The sequence below is a fragment of the Ochotona curzoniae genome, unplaced genomic scaffold (genome assembly GCF_017591425.1).
Source record: "Ochotona curzoniae isolate NIBS_2020 unplaced genomic scaffold, NIBS_Ocur_1.0 contig_899, whole genome shotgun sequence".
Taxonomy (NCBI): domain Eukaryota; kingdom Metazoa; phylum Chordata; class Mammalia; order Lagomorpha; family Ochotonidae; genus Ochotona; species Ochotona curzoniae.
Window position 1 is genome coordinate 7394248 of NW_024466605.1, and position 20242 is coordinate 7414489.

At 40.0% G+C, this 20242-nt stretch overlaps 1 protein-coding gene across 1 annotated transcript in view; it reads right to left on the reverse strand.

Moving 5' to 3' along the window:
* WRN (WRN RecQ like helicase) overlaps positions 1-20242 on the reverse strand; it is a 104694-nt gene that overhangs the window by 12201 nt on the left and 72251 nt on the right. Inside the window, exons 23-32 of the mRNA XM_040994217.1 lie at positions 19514-19655; positions 15943-16113; positions 15762-15859; positions 15194-15266; positions 14156-14229; positions 12061-12136; positions 11719-11831; positions 8212-8326; positions 5339-5470; positions 2950-3112 (exon numbers count right to left, since the gene is read on the reverse strand). Coding sequence (XP_040850151.1) covers positions 2950-3112; positions 5339-5470; positions 8212-8326; positions 11719-11831; positions 12061-12136; positions 14156-14229; positions 15194-15266; positions 15762-15859; positions 15943-16113; positions 19514-19655 — 1157 coding nt within the window. The remainder of the gene's footprint in view (positions 1-2949; positions 3113-5338; positions 5471-8211; positions 8327-11718; positions 11832-12060; positions 12137-14155; positions 14230-15193; positions 15267-15761; positions 15860-15942; positions 16114-19513; positions 19656-20242) is intronic.

A 20242-nucleotide genomic window follows, 5' to 3' on the forward strand; every position in this document is an offset into this window, starting at 1 on the left:
GCCTTCTTGTCTTGCTTTGTAGCAAAATGAAAACTGGAAAGATTGGACTATGACCTGAAGACACAGGTGCATCCTCACAGGACACAAGGCTGTGTTATCCTACGTATCTGGCTGCAATCCAGGACTAGACCCTCAGGGTCTATCTAGAAGCCTAATGTTGTCTCGGCATAGACACCAAGTACACAAAATGCTGTGTGTTCACTTTCAATTATGAACTCACAGCTATCACACACTCAGATTAGCATGACCAGTGTATCCTTTCCCTGTAGACCGATCCACCTGTGAAATCAGTTGACAACCAGAGAGCCAAGAAGTGAAATTGGCATATCAACAGGCTCTGAAAACATCCAAAGTCTCATTGGCCCACTCTCCCAACCTGGTGCCCAAGATTAGCACCACCTTGCATGGGCTTCTCTTTCTCTGGGCTTCCACCAGGGGCCAAAGTGCTGGTGGAAATGTCTGTTCTTTGGACACTGAAGTCTAGAAATAGCGCTGACAATTTTTGTTATGCTCAGTCAAGTAGAGTACGGAATGTGCTTTGAGAGAGCGGCCTTATTTCCATATTCTTGGCATGAGCTGTACAGTTGCTCCTAGGTGGAAAAGAATCTGATGTAATAAAAAGTACTTGCTCATGTTGCAGCTTTGTGGTAAGGCTTTTTGTATAGCTACTGCTTGGTTCCAATGGTGCAAAAAATAATCAGTTCTGTTGAGTTGCAACACATGAAGTTTGTATAGTATACTGTGGGTGGGTGGCAGGAGGGAACTCCTCTGATGGGCAGGCAGTCAGCCAACAAGTGAAGAGGTTGCTTGAGACGACTGCATCTTGTATCAGAGTGCTAGGCTCAAAGACTGTTTCGCTCCCAATTCCATTTTCCTGCTAACGCCCACCCTGGCAAGTACCAGGTGATGGCTCAAACACCTGGACTCCTTCCACACACATGACCCAAGACTAGGTTTCTGGTTCCTGGGATCAGCCTCACCCAGCCCTGGCTATTGCAGGCATTTGGAGAGTGAATAGACTATGGTGGGGTGGGGAGGGACGGGGCGGTGAGTAAGACTCGAGCGGGAGGTATCTGTCCCTCAGCGTTTAAAATAAATATATTTTAAATTAAGGGTCCTAAAAAACAATAATAACCTAAAAATTTCTCCAGGTGGGGTCAAGCATTGTAGTGAAGCAAGTTAAGCTGCCATTTGTATCCTATAGCAAGGCACTAGTTCAAGACATGGCTGCTCCATAAGATTTATTTATTTATTTATTTATTTATTTTACTTCATTTTATTGGAAAAGCAGATATACAGAGAGGAGACACTAAGAGGAAGATCTTCCATCCAATGGTTCATTCCCCAAGTGGCCACAATGGTTGGAATTGAGCTAATCCAAAGCCAGGAGCCAGGAGCTTCTTCCCGGTCTCCCACACAGGTGCAAGGTCCCAAGGCTTTGGGCTGTCCTGGACTGCTTTCCCAGGCCACAAATAGGGAGCTGGATGGCAAGTGGGGCCGCTGGGATTAGAATCGGCGCCCATATGGGCTCCTGGTGCATTCAAGGTGAGGACTTTAGCCGTTAGGCCACCGTGCTGGGCCCAGACTTATTTATTTTTGTTGGAAAGACAGATTTACAGAGAGAAGGAAAGACAGAAAGATTTTCTATCTGCTGGCTCATTCCCCAAACGTCTGCAATGGTCAGAGCTGAGCCAATCTGAAGCCAGGAGCCAGGTGCATCTTCCAGGTCTCCCATGAAGGTACAGGTTCCCAAGGCCTTGGGCATTTCCTCTGCTTTTCCAGGCCATAAGCAGGGAGCTGGAGGGGAGCAGAGAGCTGGAAGGGAAGTGGAGCAGCAGGGACATGTGCCTACAGGAAGGTTAGCCAATGGAGCCATCACACCAGCCCCTAAAGGTTTATCTGTGGTAAAGTTGGAGTTACAGAAAGAGAGGAAGAAATAGAGTGAGGTATTCCATCTGCTGGTTTATCCCTGAAATGGCTGTGATGGCCAAAGATGGGCTGGTCCTAAGCTGGTAGCCAGGAACTTCTTCTAGGTCTCCATGCAGGTGCAGGACCCAAGGACTTGAGACAGCCTTATGCTGCTTTCCCAGGCCATAAGCTGTGAACTGGATCAGGAAGTAGAGCATCTTAGACACAAACCAGTGCTCATGTGGGATGCTGGTACTGGCAAGCAGAGAATTATCCTCTTAAGCCACCACATTGGCCCCAGCTGTTTCACTTCTGATCCAGCTCCCTGCTATTCCACTTGAAAATGCAGCAAATGAGAGCCCAAGCAGTGGGTATTTGCCACTCATATGGGAACTCACATGGAGTCCAAAGTCCCTAGTTTCAGGTCAGACTAGCCCTAGCCACAGTAGCCATTTGGGGGAGTAAATCAGCAGACGGAAGATCTGTCAATTTGCCTTTTACTTAAATGAATAAATACATCTGTGTAACATTTCCCGCAGGACAAGCATGAGGCTTGTTCTCTGAAGTGCTTTGAAGTTTCTGCAGCAGAGCATCATGTAAAGAGGGCTCACAGAATGTGGTCTGTCCCTTCCATGTCACAGTGACTCATATCCTTGACTTTGCAGATAACAAAGGCTACTCAGGTGAAGCCAATGACAAAGAATCAGAAAACTAAGGGTCCGTAAGCTCTTAAGAATCAAAGTGGAGAAAAGTGTGTTTTTCAAAGTGCTTACTGGGAAATTAGAAAGGGTAACAGCAGTTTTGGGACGGGTAGGGAAGTTGCAGTCTGTAGCTAAAAAGGTGATGTCTCAGTGTATTCTCTGAGTGATCACGGAAAAGAAGACTTTTTCTAAAGCAATAACCAGTAATACAGAAGTCAGCTTGTCACAGCAGCACGGTGTCAGGGCTTGTGGGTGGAAGCCACTGGGGAGCTGCTGGTCAACTTCACCTGTGGTCTGTGACCCCAGTCATTAGGACTGTGCGACAGCTCATGCTTCTCACCTGAGTTGACGGGAGGGTTTCGGATAACATCTGCAATAATCTTCTGAACCTCTGGGGTCAGGCCTGCCCGCTCCAGGTCCAGAGGGCAGCCAGCTCTCATGGCTTGGGACAAGTGCATGCCAACTGACGTGAGAGGCAGAAGCCTGTTCTCAGCTACGTTCTCCTAGACAAAGAACAGTGAGGAGGCCAGTGAGGTTTTGGAAGTTTCCACTGCCCTGCACGGAAAGATGATGCCCAATATCCCTGCAGGCAGTAAACGCTGAGAAATCAATCACAACTCAACCTTCATTTCCAATGTGTATCTCAACTGTTTTTTTTTTTTTTACCACCACACTCAACGGCTGACCTTCACTCAGAAACACCCAGCTTGACCTAACAATTTAGTCCTTTCCTTCTCAAATTATTCACTTTAAAAAGATGTTACAGTGACAAACAGAGGTCATTTTGTGTAAGCAGAAGCTGTCATAATCTTTTGAAAATAAACTATAATGGAATATCCCATATATTTAAAGTAACACATGGTGCTTTGGGGACACAAATTTCCAAGATAGATGTGACCGTGTTTAGCAATATCATAAGGTTCCAGATGCATTCTCTACCAAGAGACTTTGCATTTGATCTATTCATAACATGATGTATAATTTTAAAAGAGCTGTTACCATTTTCCTATCATAGAATGCAACATGACCCATGTTACTGAATTTAGGACAATGTTATTTATTTATATAGCTTCTTTATACAAATGTGGTTCCAAATACATTCAAGACATATTAGGCAAAACACTGATACTCTTCTAATACTTTTTTAAAGTCTGATTTTAGACACTATTTTGTGTGATTATTGATGCCTGCACAGGGTACAGCATTTAAAGCATTATTTTTAATCTTCAGAGGTAGGTTTTAAATTACTTTCATTAAGTATCCTTTTCTACCAGGAAATGTGCACCATGTGTGCATAATATCATGGTTATTTGATACCAGGCATCAGATTACCTGAAGCTAATTGTATGATTGCTCCTCATTAATTAGTCCTTAGGCATGTTTAATTTTGTGGTTAACTCGTAAGACCCTCTCAGACTCCTGGGAGGTACAGATAATTAACCACCACGTTATACAGTAAACTATAACCAAATAACACCAAAAGACATAAATGATGATAATCCATTCTCAAACCTTTACCCAAGAATACATAAAACTTCTTATCATGGCTGAGTTACAGAATGCACTACTTATTCAGAAAATTTGGTATGAACTTCATTTCTGCTATATATGGGTATTTAAAAATGTTCATTACAAAATAGAATTATAAGGTGCAATTTCTAACATAAAATTTTCTGAAATTCATGGTGCTTTCTAGTATGCATTTTCCACCAAATTACATACCTACGAACATATTTAACAAGCAACGTCAGTCATTGTATACCTGAAATTGAGCTTAACATTCCTACTTACCATGCATCTTACTCAAAAAAATTTGTTTCTTGGGTAATGGCCTTTGTAATTTTAATTAAGGAACATTTATTACAGGTGAGAAGTAATGGGCAGTTTAGTTTAGTTTAGTTTAGTTTACTGGACCTTAACGAGAATGAAATATGTACAGTGCAACCTAGTGGCTGGAAACCCAGAGAAAAGAAAAAACAGGTTTTGGATCTTAGAACACATTTCAAATCAGTTTAATGTTTGAGAGGACAAATTAAACTCAGGTGGAAGTTCCACCTGAGTTTATCCATTAAGAGAATTACTATTTTGTATACCAAAAAGCCCAACAGCCTTAAGAATTTCTAAGGGCATAGAAGAACCAAATATGGCAAATTTTTTTTTTACTGTAATTATTTTTTAAAAAGAGCATCAGGCATAAAACAGAACAGTGTCAGAGGATACAGAGTAAAGAACAAGTCTTTTAAGATGTATTTCCAGCCTTCTAGATAGCCTTTCAGAGACGCCGTGTGCACTTTCTATACAAGGATATGTAATATGTATATACACATATATGCTACACCAGCAAGCACATACACAGACATACACACAAGTACACTTAGTCGCTGGCTCTTTACCCCCCCTGCTTTATATCTTTCTTTTGAAAACTTAATATGTCTTGCAATGTGTGTCAAGAGTACACACACTAATAGTTCTCTAACTCATTTAAAAAAAAAAATTAAAATATTGTGGCTGCAAGGTCCCTGGGCTGTAAGTGTGTTTAACCAAACCCAACCTATACTATTGTTACTTTAACTGACAGAGGTAGAACTTAACAGAAATGAGACTTTATTCCACTTTAAAATTGAAGATAAAAGGGGACTTACTGGAAGGTTAGAAGACCTTAGTCCCAAGTCACAGCTTAAACAGTTTAATCAACAAAAAACTTCCTGTAAGATTTAAGTAACACTTACCACAGACATCTTCTTTTCCTGGAACAAGGAGTAAGTAATGGCCACAGACTGGGAAAGCGAGCATTTTTTATCTTTCACTAACAGGCTTTCCTTCTGTTCTTCCTGAGGTTTTGCATTCAGAAAGAGGTTTGTCTACAGAATTTTAAAAGCAATGCAAATGATCAACACTAACATCAATGCAGTGAGAGACAATATAAATATGCTCAGTAGCCACTAGCAGAAGAAATCAGACAAATAAAACCTCTAAGTGGTGGTCAAGCATTTCCTTTTCATAGGGAGGTCAAGAGGAAGCTTCAGGGTCAAGTGTTGTGTAGTGGGTTAAGCCATGACCTGCAATGCTGGCAACCTCTATGGCCGCTGGTTTGAGATCTGGCTGTTTTACTTGCAGCTCCCTGCTAATAGCCTTGGAAAAGCAGTGGAAGATGACCAAAATATTTGAGCCCCTCCTGGTTCATAGCTTTTGGCTTCAGCCCTGGCTAGTCTGGGTTATTGCAGTTATCTGGAGGGAAGATATGCATGTGTGTATGTATGTATGCATGTGTGTGTGTGTGTGTGTGTGCTTCCCTCTCTCCTTGCAGCTCTTTCAAATTTGAGTTTTTACATATTAATCTTAAATGGTAAAATAAAGCTAGAGAGTCTAACTTTAATAAAATATTTCTAATAATGAACACCCCCTTTTCTTCTTTTTAATCACTAAGAAATACAAATGATACAAATATCATTTGTTTCTAAATCACTCCTCTATTCCCCTGGAAGTGCATACAGAATAAGAACCACTATTCACATTTATATATCATAAGCACAAATTCTATTAACGCAACAAAAGGAAATATATCACAACATATTCACATTTATACCTACACATCCTAACCACAATTCTTAAATTGAGAGATAGATTTTATGTTTTAAATCTCTATTTATTGGAAAGAAAGTGTTACAAAAAGACAGAGATAGACAAAAAGGGATCTTCCACCCACTGGTTCATTCCCCAGATGACTGTGATGATCAGGGCCAGGCCAAAGCCTGCTACCCCATCTGGGTCTCCCACATGGATGGTATGAGCCACAGTGCTTAGGACATCTGCTGGCCTCCCTGGCTCAACAGCAGGGAGCTGTAGCAGAAGCAGAATAGGAGGGGCAACAACTGGTGTCCACTGGGATGCTGGTCAGTACAGTGCTAATCCTGACCACAGATGTTTTTAGCCACACACAAAGGGTAGTCTGAAACAGCATGTACCTATCATAATAAAACATTTAACACAGCAATTTAATAATTTAAACAGCCTAGTCTCTGGTTGGTCCATATTGGTATCATTTTCATAAAGCTGTTTATCATTGTGACTCACCTATCTCATATGATGAAAAATAGTTATGAGCTTTTCTGTGGGAAATAAATTTACTTTTGTTTCTATAGTCTATCATTTATGAATTTCAATAAAAATGGTTTCTAGTTCAATATTGGCTTATGATTAGTGAGAAACACATATCTATCTGACTGCTATATATGTGATGCCTAATTTTAGCAGTCATATTATTTGAACCAGGAATACAAAACTTGTGTTCTAAATCTTTCTTGGGATTTTATCTTTCAAATGTTGGAATCTCTGAGCGAAGCTCTCCAATCAACATAAAAGAGAATTTTCACCAAGTTCTGAGCATATCCAGTGGGGTTTTGGCGCTCTGAGCTTAGAGGTCCAAAAACAGGGTGAAGTGCTATCTGTTTCCGATTGCTGGGAAGCTTTAGCACTCTAGAGTTTGCAGGGTTTAGAAAGCAAGCCTCAAGGCAGAACAGTCTCCACACTGGCATGTGCTGTGGCAAAGCGTGGGGCTGAGTGTCCTCCCTGCAATCATAAAGGTCTGATGTAACACAACAGCTGCATTCAGGGGAGGCGATTTGCACTGTTACCTCTGTAAAATTGACTGTGTCCATATACTTTTAGTGAGGCATACAACTAAAAAGTGTCACTGGGCCCAGCTAGTGCATCCTGTCCTACGGAATTCTTTTGTGAAAAACCAATACACCTGAAAGCTTTTTAGCAAGCTTAGGCTACAGCAAAGGAACTTCTGATAGTGACTTACGCAGGCTTTATTATAGCAAAGTAAGGTTGAAACATTTTCTCTGTCAATGATTTAGAATTCAAATCCAGTTAGTCCAAGGGGCTTCCAAGTCTGAATCGTGGGTGGTTTTGTCTGCTTTTGTACCCCTTTATCTGTTTCTATAATTCAACAGTCTCTGCTCACAGTCTTTTATCTATATAGATTATTATTTGATTAGATGTCTGCTTACTACAATCATGTTCTTAAGACTATTACTTTGGAATAGACCAAGTTTTAGATGTTCCCAAACCCTTCAGTTGCACATTTACGAATGATATCATCATCCTGTCCCATAAATTCTAAAATCTTTGGGGATTTGCCAGGATAATTCAGAGAGGAGACGAGGCAGGCACATTTCAAACATGATTTTCATAAAATATATTTCTATAAAGTGATTTCCACATCTTTTTTTTACACAGCGCTATTATTAGGTTTAATACCCACCCATATTCACACAGTTGTAATTTTTTATTTATATGACTTAATTTACATTTTACATCAAAATTTTAGGTAAATAAAATGAAAGATCTAAAGAAAGTATCGAATAGAAAGACCTAGTTTAATAAAGATTGTAGTTTATTAATTTATTTCTTTAATAAATGGCTTCAACTTTAGAATCATCCAGGCATAATTCCTAGCCACAAAAATTAGCAACCATTTTCTCTACTCAGAAGGTTCCAGAAAATTTCACTTCCTGTTCTTTTGAGTATTTATCTTTTGCCTCATTGCTGATCTCCTCTTTTTTTCTCGGAGCTTCTGAAAACCACAGCATTTTACCTGAACACCATTTGCTTGGCAGAAATGTCTGATGACTTCCAGCAGAGGCACCAACATAGCCGCTTTGCCTTCAGAAACACCATCAATCCTTTTGACATTTTCAACTGTAGTTGGTCTGTCATTTAACAACAACAAAGGCTGGTAAGAAGACAGGAAAAGTAACACTCCAGCAGTACTATCTTCGGCTTCTTATTAATACTCAGTAAATGTGTATTTATGTCCAATAAGCAACAATAATTTATAGCACAGGCAGTCACACACATTATCGTTTCTTTCCATCATTTAGATTTGCTGTTCTCTAGATATGGAATCAATCTAAGCGTCCACTGATGGATGAGAGGATAAAGAAAATGTGGTATATAGACACAGTACAATATTATTTAGCCACAAACAAGCACGACTTCCTGGCATTTGCAGCAAAATGGACAGCATTGGAGGGAATTATGTTAAGTAAACAGAGGCAGAAATTGAAATCACAGGTTGTCTTTCATACATGGAGGAAGGAAAAAAGGAAGGAAGGAAGGCAAAAAAAAGTTGTTTTGAACATAAAATAGTGATTACTAGATGCTGGGAAGACTGAGAGAAGGGTAAAGAGAGGGAGGGTAGATAATGGCTACCAAGACAGTTACCAGTAGAAGTAACAGCCCCAGTCCTTCACAGTATGGTAGGCAATTAGATTTCACAACACTGTACTAAAAACTGTGCAAAGAAAGGGAAGAGAAGCACTGGTAGAAGACAAATGAAAAGTAAAAAAGTGGGCTGGCACAGTGGTGCAGCAGACTAATCCATCACCCTACGGCACCAGCATTCTGTATGGGCCCCCATTTGTGTCCCTGATGCTCCACTTCCAATGCAGTTCTATGTTTGTGGCTTGGGAAAGCAGTGAAGGACGAGTCAAGTACTTGGGACCTTACACCCATGTGGAAGATTCAGAAAAAGCTCTTGGTTCCTGGCTTTGGATAAGCACCTCTCTGGCCATTGCAGCCACTGGGGTAGTGAACCAGCGGACAGAAGCTCTCTCTGCCTCACCTCTCTCTGTAGCACTGCCATTCTATCAGGCTCTGAGAATAACTACAGAGATTGTAAGAAACTCAGAAGAAAGTCTTTCTCTCTCTCTCTCTCTCTACTAAGTTTTCACCTGTAATAGTAAACTCACCAAGTTTACTTTTGGGCTCAATATTTCTTAATGTTACTTAATCCAAGAGATTGAATGATATCCTCTTTCTAAAAACATGCCAAGCTAATGATTGTTCTTTTTTTTCCTTATGAACCTGTGGTGAATAATCAAGTGTAGTCTTAACAGTATTTATTTAACAGGGCCCGGCGGCGTGGCCTAGTGGCTAAAGTCCTCACCTTGAACGCCCCGGGATCCCATATGGGCGCTGGTTCTGATCCCGGCAGCTCCACTTCCCATCCAGCTCCCTGCTTGCGGCCTAGGAAAGCAGTCAAGGACGGCCCAAAGCCTTGGGACCCTGCACCCGTGTGGGAGACCTGGAAGAAGTTCCTGGATCCTGGCTTCAGATCAGCACAGCACCGGACGTTGCGCTCACTTGGGGAGTGAATCATCGGACGGAAGACCTCCCTTTCTGTCTCTCCTCTCTGTATATCTGACTTTCCAATAAATAAATAGATACATTTAAAAAAAACAGTATTATATAATTACTTAACAAAGTAATTATAAAATAGAAGAACTGTGCAGCATCACTGGAAAGTTCTGCATTACTTTTACCTGGCAAAATGTAATGACAAGCAATTTTTATTAGGAAAAAAAAGCATAAAAAAGTAAAATGACCAAAGAACTATTTTTGGAAATAATTCCTTCTATATATTTACTACCACCTAATGTTTATAAGGCATTTTGCTAAGTAATTTGAGACACAAGGAGATGAGGAATAAATATCCTTGATCACATAGTTTAAAATATAAAATACATGTCTAACACTAGTTACAAAGAAATAAAGTGCTGTGTGAAAAGTGCCACAGAAACATTATTAGAATCACCTAAATGTCTTTTACAAATTCAAGAGAAAGAAATCAGTTTGCTGATAAGATCATGGGAAGTTTCACTAAGAAAAGAAAACAAACCAAATCTTGACAGATTGAGTAACATGAGTTTTGAGGAATCAAAGAAATTATAAGGCAGAGATGACCTTATAAATAAATATATGGAAATTAAAAGGGAGAGTTCAAAAAACAGTAAAAAAAAATTCAGGTAAAAAAAAATCAGGTAAGATAAATCATCTCAAATTCTTGTGAATTATGCTGCTATAATCTTAGGGATACAGGTTGCTATCTCAAAAGCAGATTTCATTTTATAAAGGAAAGACTGTAATTTTTTAGTTGACCATCAGAGAGAGGGGGAATGAAAGAGATCTCTCCACTGGTCATTCCCCAGATGGACAAAACAATGTCTGGGCTGAAATCAGGGACAAGGAGGAACTCTACCCTAGCCTCCCAGATGGAGCCCCGTACTTGGGCCATCATCCACTGCCTTGCCATGCAGAGAGCTGAATTCAGACATGGGATTCCAGAGCTGCAAGCAGCAGCTTAATTTGCTATGCCACAGTACTAGCTATGGAGGATTTTGATTTCCTTTTCTCCCTCTTCTTTTCATTTTTATTAGAAAGTCAGATTTTACAGAGAGAAAGAGAGAAGAAGATCTTTCATTTGCTGATTCACTCCCTAGAGCTGAGCTGAAGCCAGGAGTCCAGAGCCTCTTCCAGGTATCCCAAGCGGGTGCAGGGTCCCAAGGCTTTGGGACACCCTAAACTGTTTTCCCAAGCCACAAGTAGGGAGTTAGATGGGAAGCAGGGCCACCGGGATATGAACCAGCATCCATATGGGATCCCAAAACATGCAAGGTAAGGACTTTAGCCACTAGGCTACCACGCCAGGCCCAGACTTTGATTTAGAAGCTAAGAAATGAAGATAGTGAAAAAGTCCTTAAGCAGAAGTGGAACATGGCAAAGGAAGACTAATTTTGCACTCAGGCAGCAGATGGGACAGAGGGACTACAGACTGAGCTGTTTAACAGGCTGTTGTTACAAGCCAAGGGTAAATAGTTTGACTTAAGGTGGTGTCTAAAACAATGAAGGCAGCCAGGACACCTATATAAGGGACAGGTAAATGGAAAGATCTCAAAATTCCTGAAGTCAGAGGAATACAGAAGCATAAAGGTTAGAGGACTGAAAACAACAATAGAGCTTTCAAAAATGAATTACTAAGAACAAAAAGATTCCATTTTGGCATTTGGATGAAATGCATGTAGGCAGAGGGAGTAGATAATGAGTGCAATTTTCTATGTTGAATCCGGCTGCTGAAAATCTAGCTTTGTTTCACGCAGAAACAAGGAACTAAATCTTTGCAGAGATTAACCTAGCCACATGGTGGGTATGGGAGTCATTCACAGATGGGCCAGCTGATATCACAGTTATACTGTCATGTAACGTATTTCACAAATCTACTTAAAAGAGAAGAATGAATCAAAACATCAAGTGGACAGTTTACCTCATTTTGGCCATATCTATTAGTATCTTATTTGTTGCCAGAATAGCTGGAGGAACATCCCTTTGATTGGCATGTTTCTGTCTTGCTTCCACCAATTTGCGATATAATACAGTCTGAAAACAAAACAAAACAACAGTTTAAAAGATGCCCCTAGAAAATCCAGGCTTTATTTTCAGACCTTCAGATACTACATTTTTTCTTATGATGAAAAAAAAAAAAAACCAACAAAAAAATGAGCTCCATCTCAGATTCTTAAAGAGCAATTTAAAGGCCACAGAATGGTAAGCACGCACAGGGCAGTGAGCATCCTCACACAAGCCAACCTTCCTGAAAAAGCCTTACCTGAGTCTCCTGCTCCTGGGCTGAAGGAACAGGTTCCGAACAACTGTAAGATTTTCCTGATGACTGCATCATGATGCTAAAATATTTAAAATACATAACAAGCATATTTACTCCTTCTTCTTGTTTACTTTTTATTTCATCATCAAAAATAGGACGCCTTTTAAAGTCAGCACGAGCATTTATTCTTTAAAATACCAGTGAGTCAGTTATGGAAGACAGCCTAGATTTCAAGTGTGTTGAATCAAATGCTACAGTCTTTACAATGGCAAGGTTAAAAGGCCACTTACGCACACAAGGTAAGTGTACTTAAGAATGACTGTTCCCCTCTTCCTTCTCACTCAAAAGCTCTGAAAGAAAATAGTCTTCAAGATATTTTCTAGCACCAATGGTGATAGAAGTTTATGATTCCTGCTGTGATGTCACAGGTTTTTGGTTGGTAGGGAGCATTGCAAGGGACTTAATGAAATTACTCAGAATTTTCTTTTTTTTTTTATTGTTAATAACATTGTATTATGTGATACAGTTTTATAGGCACTGGGATTCCCCCCACCCCTCCCAAAACCAAACAAGTATAAGGCAGAAGTAATTTAGCTTTTGACTTTTTAAAAGGGAGAGAAACATTGAGTTAGCAAATAGCCTCTCATGAATATTGCCAGATGGCAAACTACACGGAAAATCAACTCCTGTAAGAAGCATTTCTCCATGACATAAAAAGTTATGAAAACCAAATTGTGGGCCCAGCGCCATAGTCTAGCAGCTAAAGTCCTTGCCTTGCACACACTGGGATCCCGTATGAGTGCTGATTCTAATCCCAGCAGCCCTGCTTCCCAATCCAGCTCCCTGCTTGTGTCCTGGGAAAGCAGTCAAGGATGGCCCAAAGCCTTGGGACTCTGCACCCATGTGGGAGACCTGGAAGAAGTTCCAGGCTCCTGGCTTCAGATTGGCTCAGCTCCTGCTGCTGTGGCCTCTTGGGGAATGAATTAACACAGAGAAGATTTTCCTGTCTCTCCTCTTCTATGTATATCTGACTTTCCAATAAAAAATACAATAAAATCTTAAAAAAAAAGAAAACCAAACTGTATAGAATAGCTCATATAAAAGATGCCAAATTTAAACATGTTCCTGCTTTTTGAGGACAGGTGGGTAAACACATTAGGAATCAAGAAAAGTTCCTCAATCTTCCTGTTGCCAGAATTCACAATCTTGGAGGGAGCAGGCTATTCTGACTCCTATAAAACTCCCCCGCCTTTCATTTTGCTACTACTCCCTCCCCACAAGGGAATCTCCAGCCGTACCATTGAGTCCCATAGTCACAACACACCCTCTTTTCCTTCAGGTTTTTATAGGTGGGCCGCTCCTCTGCTGAGATTTCCATACAAGCCACCTCGCTAACTTGAGCTCAGCCTCCAAGGATCACTTGTGTGAAGCCCTGCTCTAGCCTCCCCAGTTCGGTGTGGCTTGTGCTCCCTTCCTCAGATGTCCTGCTAGATGACAGCCGCTGGGGGGCACCAGTGCCTACGTCTGATTCTCCACTGAATCCCAACACTACCACAGTCATCAGAACTAAGGAGCAGCCTAGTGAAAACTGACCAAATGTTGTTAACACTTGCTGGAAATGCTGTTTTGCATATTCCCCAAAACTTTTCATTTATCTAAAACATAGTAATCATTCCACCCAACCAAACAAAACTGAGTTGTGAAACTGATTTTAAGGGAGATATTTTCTCAAATCCAAAGCAATGCCCCTTTATGCGAGCAAACCATTATGAAGTGTGTAACAGTCTTAGAGCATTCTGACTTACAAGAGCTAAGTCATGGACTGCTTTAAGAACTAAAAAAGATATTACTCTGAAAGTGGTGATCATTTAACACAGAGCCTGGCAAACTTAAGATGGGTTAACTATCAAATTAATCTCAGGTTAATATCAATACTATCATTTCACAGGTCTACCGTAATAATGTTACTGGAGTCTTATGTTTTAACTTAAGCTTCCTTTCTCCAATGAAATAGCCCAATTATTTGCTAGTCTTTTGTCTTTAGGAAAGAAACAAAAAGAGCTGACAAAATGACCACAGAAAAAATTTAACACTCTACCTCTTTGGAGGAACACTGCTCCCAGAAGAGATTTTATCCGCTGCTTTGTAAGAATACTTCTTCTCCAAGTTATACTGGTTTTAAACACAGAAAGATTCATTTTTAAAAATAAGTTTCTAAAAAGACTTTCAAATATGAAGAAAATACAAAATCTTATAACAATTGTCCTCCCCAACCAAGTCCTCTAATAAATCATCTGAAAATGGCTCCGGAACAATCAATGGTAATACTCTAAAGGCAGCTAGAAGACACACTGTCAGGTCCAGTGTGGTAGCCTAGTGGCTAAAGTCCTCGCCTTGCATGCCCGGAATACCATATGGGTGCCGGTTCTAATCCAGGCAGTCCCACTTTCCATCCAGCTCCCTGCTTGTGACCTGAGAAAGCAGTCAAGGATGGCCCAAAAGCTTGGGACCCTGCACCACTTGGGTGACCCCAGAAGAGGCTCCATGCTCCTGGTTTTGGATTGGCTCAGCTCCAGCCATTGTAGCCGCTTGGGCATCAATCAAAGGATGGATCTTCTCTCTGTCTCTCCTCTGTATATGTGACTTTCCATTATAAAAAAAAAAAGAAAGAAAATATACTCTCAGCATTCCACTTTTCCCAAAACTACAGAAAAGTCAATGATCAGAAGAATGTTCTAAAACACAGTAACGGTTATCTAATGTAAGACAAGAAGTGGTGACCGTGTGCACATGTGCGCATGTGTGTGTCAGAGACAGAATATATGCATGAATAAATCAGGCTGTTTCCTGTCAACTGCAGAAATTATAATATATAAAAATTCCAAGCCAAATGAATTATAAAACAGGCATAAGAGATCTAAAATCAGCTACCTTCTCGCAAATAGTTCTAATTCTTCCATTACCTTCCCCTCCCAGAAATCATGTATTGTATAGTTTAGTCTGCTTATGACTAAATGCCATTAATCTTATACATGTTATTTTTCTTAACTGAAATGGAATTGGAATATAAAATATTAAAACAGGAGGCATATCAATAAAGAATAAGATAAGTAAAAACCACCTCTTTAAAACAAACCTTCTCTGTTGTCTGCTCAGTTGGCACTCGATCAGAGGAATGCTGTTCATGGCCTGAAGACATAGTTTTAGAACTGGAAAACAGTGAAATTAAATTATCTCAAATATTAAGATGCTCTTATCCAATTCATGAAACATTTCTCAGACACACAAAGGCGATCCCATTACCCTTTTAGAACTGATAACTTTTTATGCTGATTTTTTTTCCCGGAAAAGGAAGAAGTGTGAAATACTTAAACATCATCAATAACATGCAAAGAGCCTATAAGGAGGACAACATATGTACACACAAGAAGGAAATACAATTCTTGAGCTGTGATCTCAGTGCTATGTCTGCCCATCAGTGGGAAGGACTGGTCAGGTACTCTCTGCTAACCAGGAGAGCGTTCAGGGATCTTATTCCCACAGCCCCTGGTCTCCAAGCTGACTAAAGTTAAGAACGCAGGGACAAACAGGTAACTCTTTTTACCTATGTGATGCTTGCAAATCAGCATAATGGAAACCATTTATATAGCAACACGACTCCAGAAGTTAAAAAAACAAAACAAACAAAACACTGAGAAAAGAACCTTGGCAGGTGACACGTCCTGGGACACAGCTTTTCAGGGACAGGAAGGACTAGCCTCTGAGGAGATTCTGCCTTGGCATGATCAAGCCAGACTCTGCCCTGTGGGAAGCAAGAAGAACCTGTTCAGATACACTGAGAGGAGTTCAGTCCAAAGCACAGACTTACCTTTTCACATGGCTTACCTTTTCTGTGAGGGTGCAAATATTGATAAATTTGCTGGAGCCAGGAACTTCTACCAAGAATCCCTCATTGATAAGCTGATGGGAAAAAGCCTTCCACCAACTCTCTGTCTGATCCTTGCCAATGCCAAAGAAACGGTGACTGCGGTATTTATCTGCCACACGCTGAGAACTCTGAAATTAGGAATAAAATCAATGTGTAAAGATGCTTAAACAGACCAAGCAAAAACACAAATTTATCTATTGATTCTCTGGATCAATACATTTTAGCTTCAAACATTTGCAAAAGTTTTACGTACATCCTGCTTAGGCTGAACAGTCAACTCATAAATCAATGTCACTAAAACATGGTTTCTTCTCTGTTGTGAACAACTGTGTATTACAAAATTCAGATGCACTTCCCAATGTTTATGGTTGCATATGTGCTTGGAATTCTTAACCTTTATTACTTAGACCTTGGATTAACATATTCAAATGGCATTTGAAAACAGTAACCATCACCATCAGTACAAGACTGGAGCCAGGAGTATTAAAGGCAATGCAACTCAATGGCTAATCACTGGTGAGCCCCATAAAGCCATGCAACCACTAATGGCTTCCAGTGCTGGGCTACTTTTACTATGCTTTTGTTTATCATTCACTGTAACATATATTTAACCATTTATGAGTCATCTGCTTTACTAAGAAATACCAGGGAAAACAAGTGCATGCTAACTAGCTGGTGGTTTTGAAGTAGATTTTTTTATAGTAAAGAAAAAATTCCTCTGGTAGACTCTTTCTCGCCAAAGGTTCTGGGAATCTAATGTACAAGACCCTCCCGAACCTTCATTCACTATACCTTCCCATTCGGTTTGCACTCTCACCCACCGCTTGCATGTGTACAGTAGTAGTAGGGCTCTGTAGCTCATTTTCCTGTTCAAGGTATTCACAGTGAATATAGCATACCGTAATTCAAGGATCATTCTAATCTATATCTACTATAGCTTCTTTTTCTGCAGAATCTGGGAAGTCACAAACACTACTCCCAAACTCACCCTCGCCCAGGATTCTAAATGCAATTTAAGCTCTGCTAATCAGATGAATATTTGTACAACATGCACAGCATGGAGTGACCAAAGGCTACTCCATGACTACTGTCTGCTTGGATAAGCAAGGGTCAGCAGACAGCCCAGCACATATCTACCAGCTGTGTAGGCATCAAAAAACACTCATTTATTGATAGCGATTACAGCAGGCAAGAGGCCTCAGCACAAGCACTGAGGGTGAAACAGCTAAGGGATACATTCCCCTTCCTCTTTTAACCTCTGCCTTCAAACCAATAAATGTCTTAAAAAACAAAAATAACATTGGCTTTCAATGTTTGTAGTTAACAACCCTTTATTAAATCTTAAAAGTGAAAACAGCACCCATGTGGAAGACCCAGAAGAAGCTCCTGGCTCCTGGCTTCAGATCGGCTCAGCTCCAGCCACTGTGGCCACCTGGGGAGTGAAATCAGTGGACAGAAGTTCTTCCTCTCTGTTTCTCCTTCTCTCTGAATGTCTGACTTTCCAATTAAAAAAATCTTTTAAAAAAAGTTTTATTAAAAAGTGTTCCCTGGTTCTAGAGCCATGATAATGTTTCACACGTCAGTAACATGACCAGGAAAAATGTTCCACTTATTTTCCTGGGAGAGCAAATTCATGACTGTGGTTTTGTCTTGTACTCTATAAAATTAGGGTCACTGAATATCTTATCACATATTCACATGAGGCATTTCAGGACTTTAGATGTTCGCACTACTTAAATAGCCACAAACCTCGGTGGCACTTCTGCTACTTAACTTCCAAACAGATGTGCTTTGCAAACTTTTTAACCCACTTACAAACTTCTGGATAGGCTGCATATTAGTTTTATACTAGTTTTTAACTCCTTATATGAGAGGTAAGAATTGTGTGCTACTGAAGTTTTATTTGTTGTACTCACTATCTCTTCAACTAAGACTCCAACAGTTTTCAATTTGTTACACATCATTTTGCCAATCAAAATTGTCTACAAAGGTGCTAAATTTTCCTAAAGTGGTTAAAGGGAACAATTCATTAAATCCTCAAAGGAATTAGAATTACACATTTTACAGTAACATCCCAACAGATCCAAGGTCACTGGGAAGCAAGGGAACACTTGTCTTAGGTTCAGTGAGGTTAGTGTCTGTAAGTTTTCATTAACTGGTACTTTTTAAAAAGTTTCACACTTTCATCTAGCAAGGGTAGTATAAAATTTCACACAGGATCAACTTCTTAATTTGGGGACTCCCAGAAGAGATTGCTGGTATACGCAGTCGGACTTGGTTTTCAAATAATAGCTGAAATCTGATCCCTCTTGTGACCAGTTCAAGTTTGTCTAGGAGCCCACTTAATACCTATTTGTTGATACTGGATATGCTTGGGCTAGACTAAACTAAAAACAGGTAATTTTTATAAACCACATAGTCAAAAACCCAAGTTTCAAAGCTGATAAAAGAAATCTTTAAACATATCATTTAGAGCCTAACCTGTCTTTTGAACTTACATTTGTTTTTTAACAAAAAAATATGGCATAAGGTGTAGCAGCTGAAACCAAGTTCTTTAGGCAACACTTCTATTGAACTGCTAGTCAAGCTGCAATTGAAAAGCAAAATTGGAACCCCATTCAAATCCTAAAGACATCAGCACCTGAAAAGTTAGCCTAGGTGTTACACGCTTCACTGAAAATATTTCACAACTAGTATGATATACTCCTCCCTAAACAAATTAAAAACTTGGAAAAATAAGCATTCATATTAAGCATGTGAGTATTTAACATATTTGTTAAATTACTTGTTAAATTCTGCATAAAAAGGAGATTTCTAATCTCTATTTTACATATTTTTATGAATGTACGCATTCACATAGTAGCCTCTATCTCCATTCTTGATTTACTCAACCCACAGACTAAGTTTCATTTTATGGACTTCTAAATCAAGAATAACACAAACAAAAGGAATACAGAAAAAGCCTGATGATTACAAGGGGCACGTCTTTTTCATATTTGCACCTATAGTTGTTAGCATAATGCTGGTGCACAGAATATTTTTTAAAAAGAGAGCGTTAAATTGAACTATTAATTCACTGGTAAAGCAAAACAATAATAATTTTCTTAGAAGTCCAGGATCCTGAGATAGGAAACAGAAATCAAGGGAAGAGATAATACACTGCCAAGTCATATTACTTAACTTAGACATTTACAAATGAAAACTGAAGTTTTTCTAAGGAATTTAACACTTTCCAAGACACCAAAATATCTAATTTTGTCCAGCAGTCCCTTGACACAGTGAGAGTTAACTTTCCTTAATTATTCTAAGACAGCCCGGCCTAGGGAGTCACCCAAGGGCAATGTGATAACCCACTAGGGTGCCTCCAGACTGAGCTGCCAGAGTGGAGGTGACACACACAGGCTGGTTCTAAGCAATGTTTGCAGTGTTCAACATAAATTTAATATGACTCTGAATTATAATAGCTGCAGTCGGAACAGAGTAAACTTCTGAAAGAAAGTGTAGTATGAGTCACAAGGATATACTCACAGATCCTCGGAGAAATAAAATTGGGACTCCAATTCCAAATCTTTGCCCTAGGATGGACACAGCAGATAACAGCTGGAATGCTTGTGGACCAAAGTCCTGTGAGGTATCATCCGAGTCATCAACAGAATGACAACCTCCCAATCTAAGTACAAACAATGATATAATAAGGACATTTAGATGGCACATGTGCCATTAGAAATAAAAAGACATAGCATAATAATTAGCCAAGTAACAACATCCTGTAACTACTTCAGAAACTACAAATAAAATTCATTAGCACCAAAAGCATGTGGAGACTGTCATACAGGAAAATTAAGCCATGAGGCATATGACATTATGTTGATGATGATTTTTTTTAAGACTTATTTATTTTATTGGAAAGGCAGATGTACAGAGAGGAGGAGAGACAGAGAGGAAGATCTTCCGTCCAATGATTCACTTCCCAAGCAGCTGCAACAGCCAATGCTGTGCAGATCTAAAGCCAGGAGTCAGGAACTTCTTCCGGGTATCCCATGTGAGTGCAGGGTCCCAAGGCTTTGGGCCATCCTCGACTGCTTTCCCAGGCCACAGCCAGGGATCTGGATGGGAAGTGGAGCTACCAGGATTAGAACTGGCGCCCATATGGGATCCTGGCACATTCAAGGCGAGGACCTGAACCATGATGAGGTCATGTTGATGATTCTTAATCCTAGCCACGCTTCATAGGAGCATGTTGGAAGAAGAGGAAAA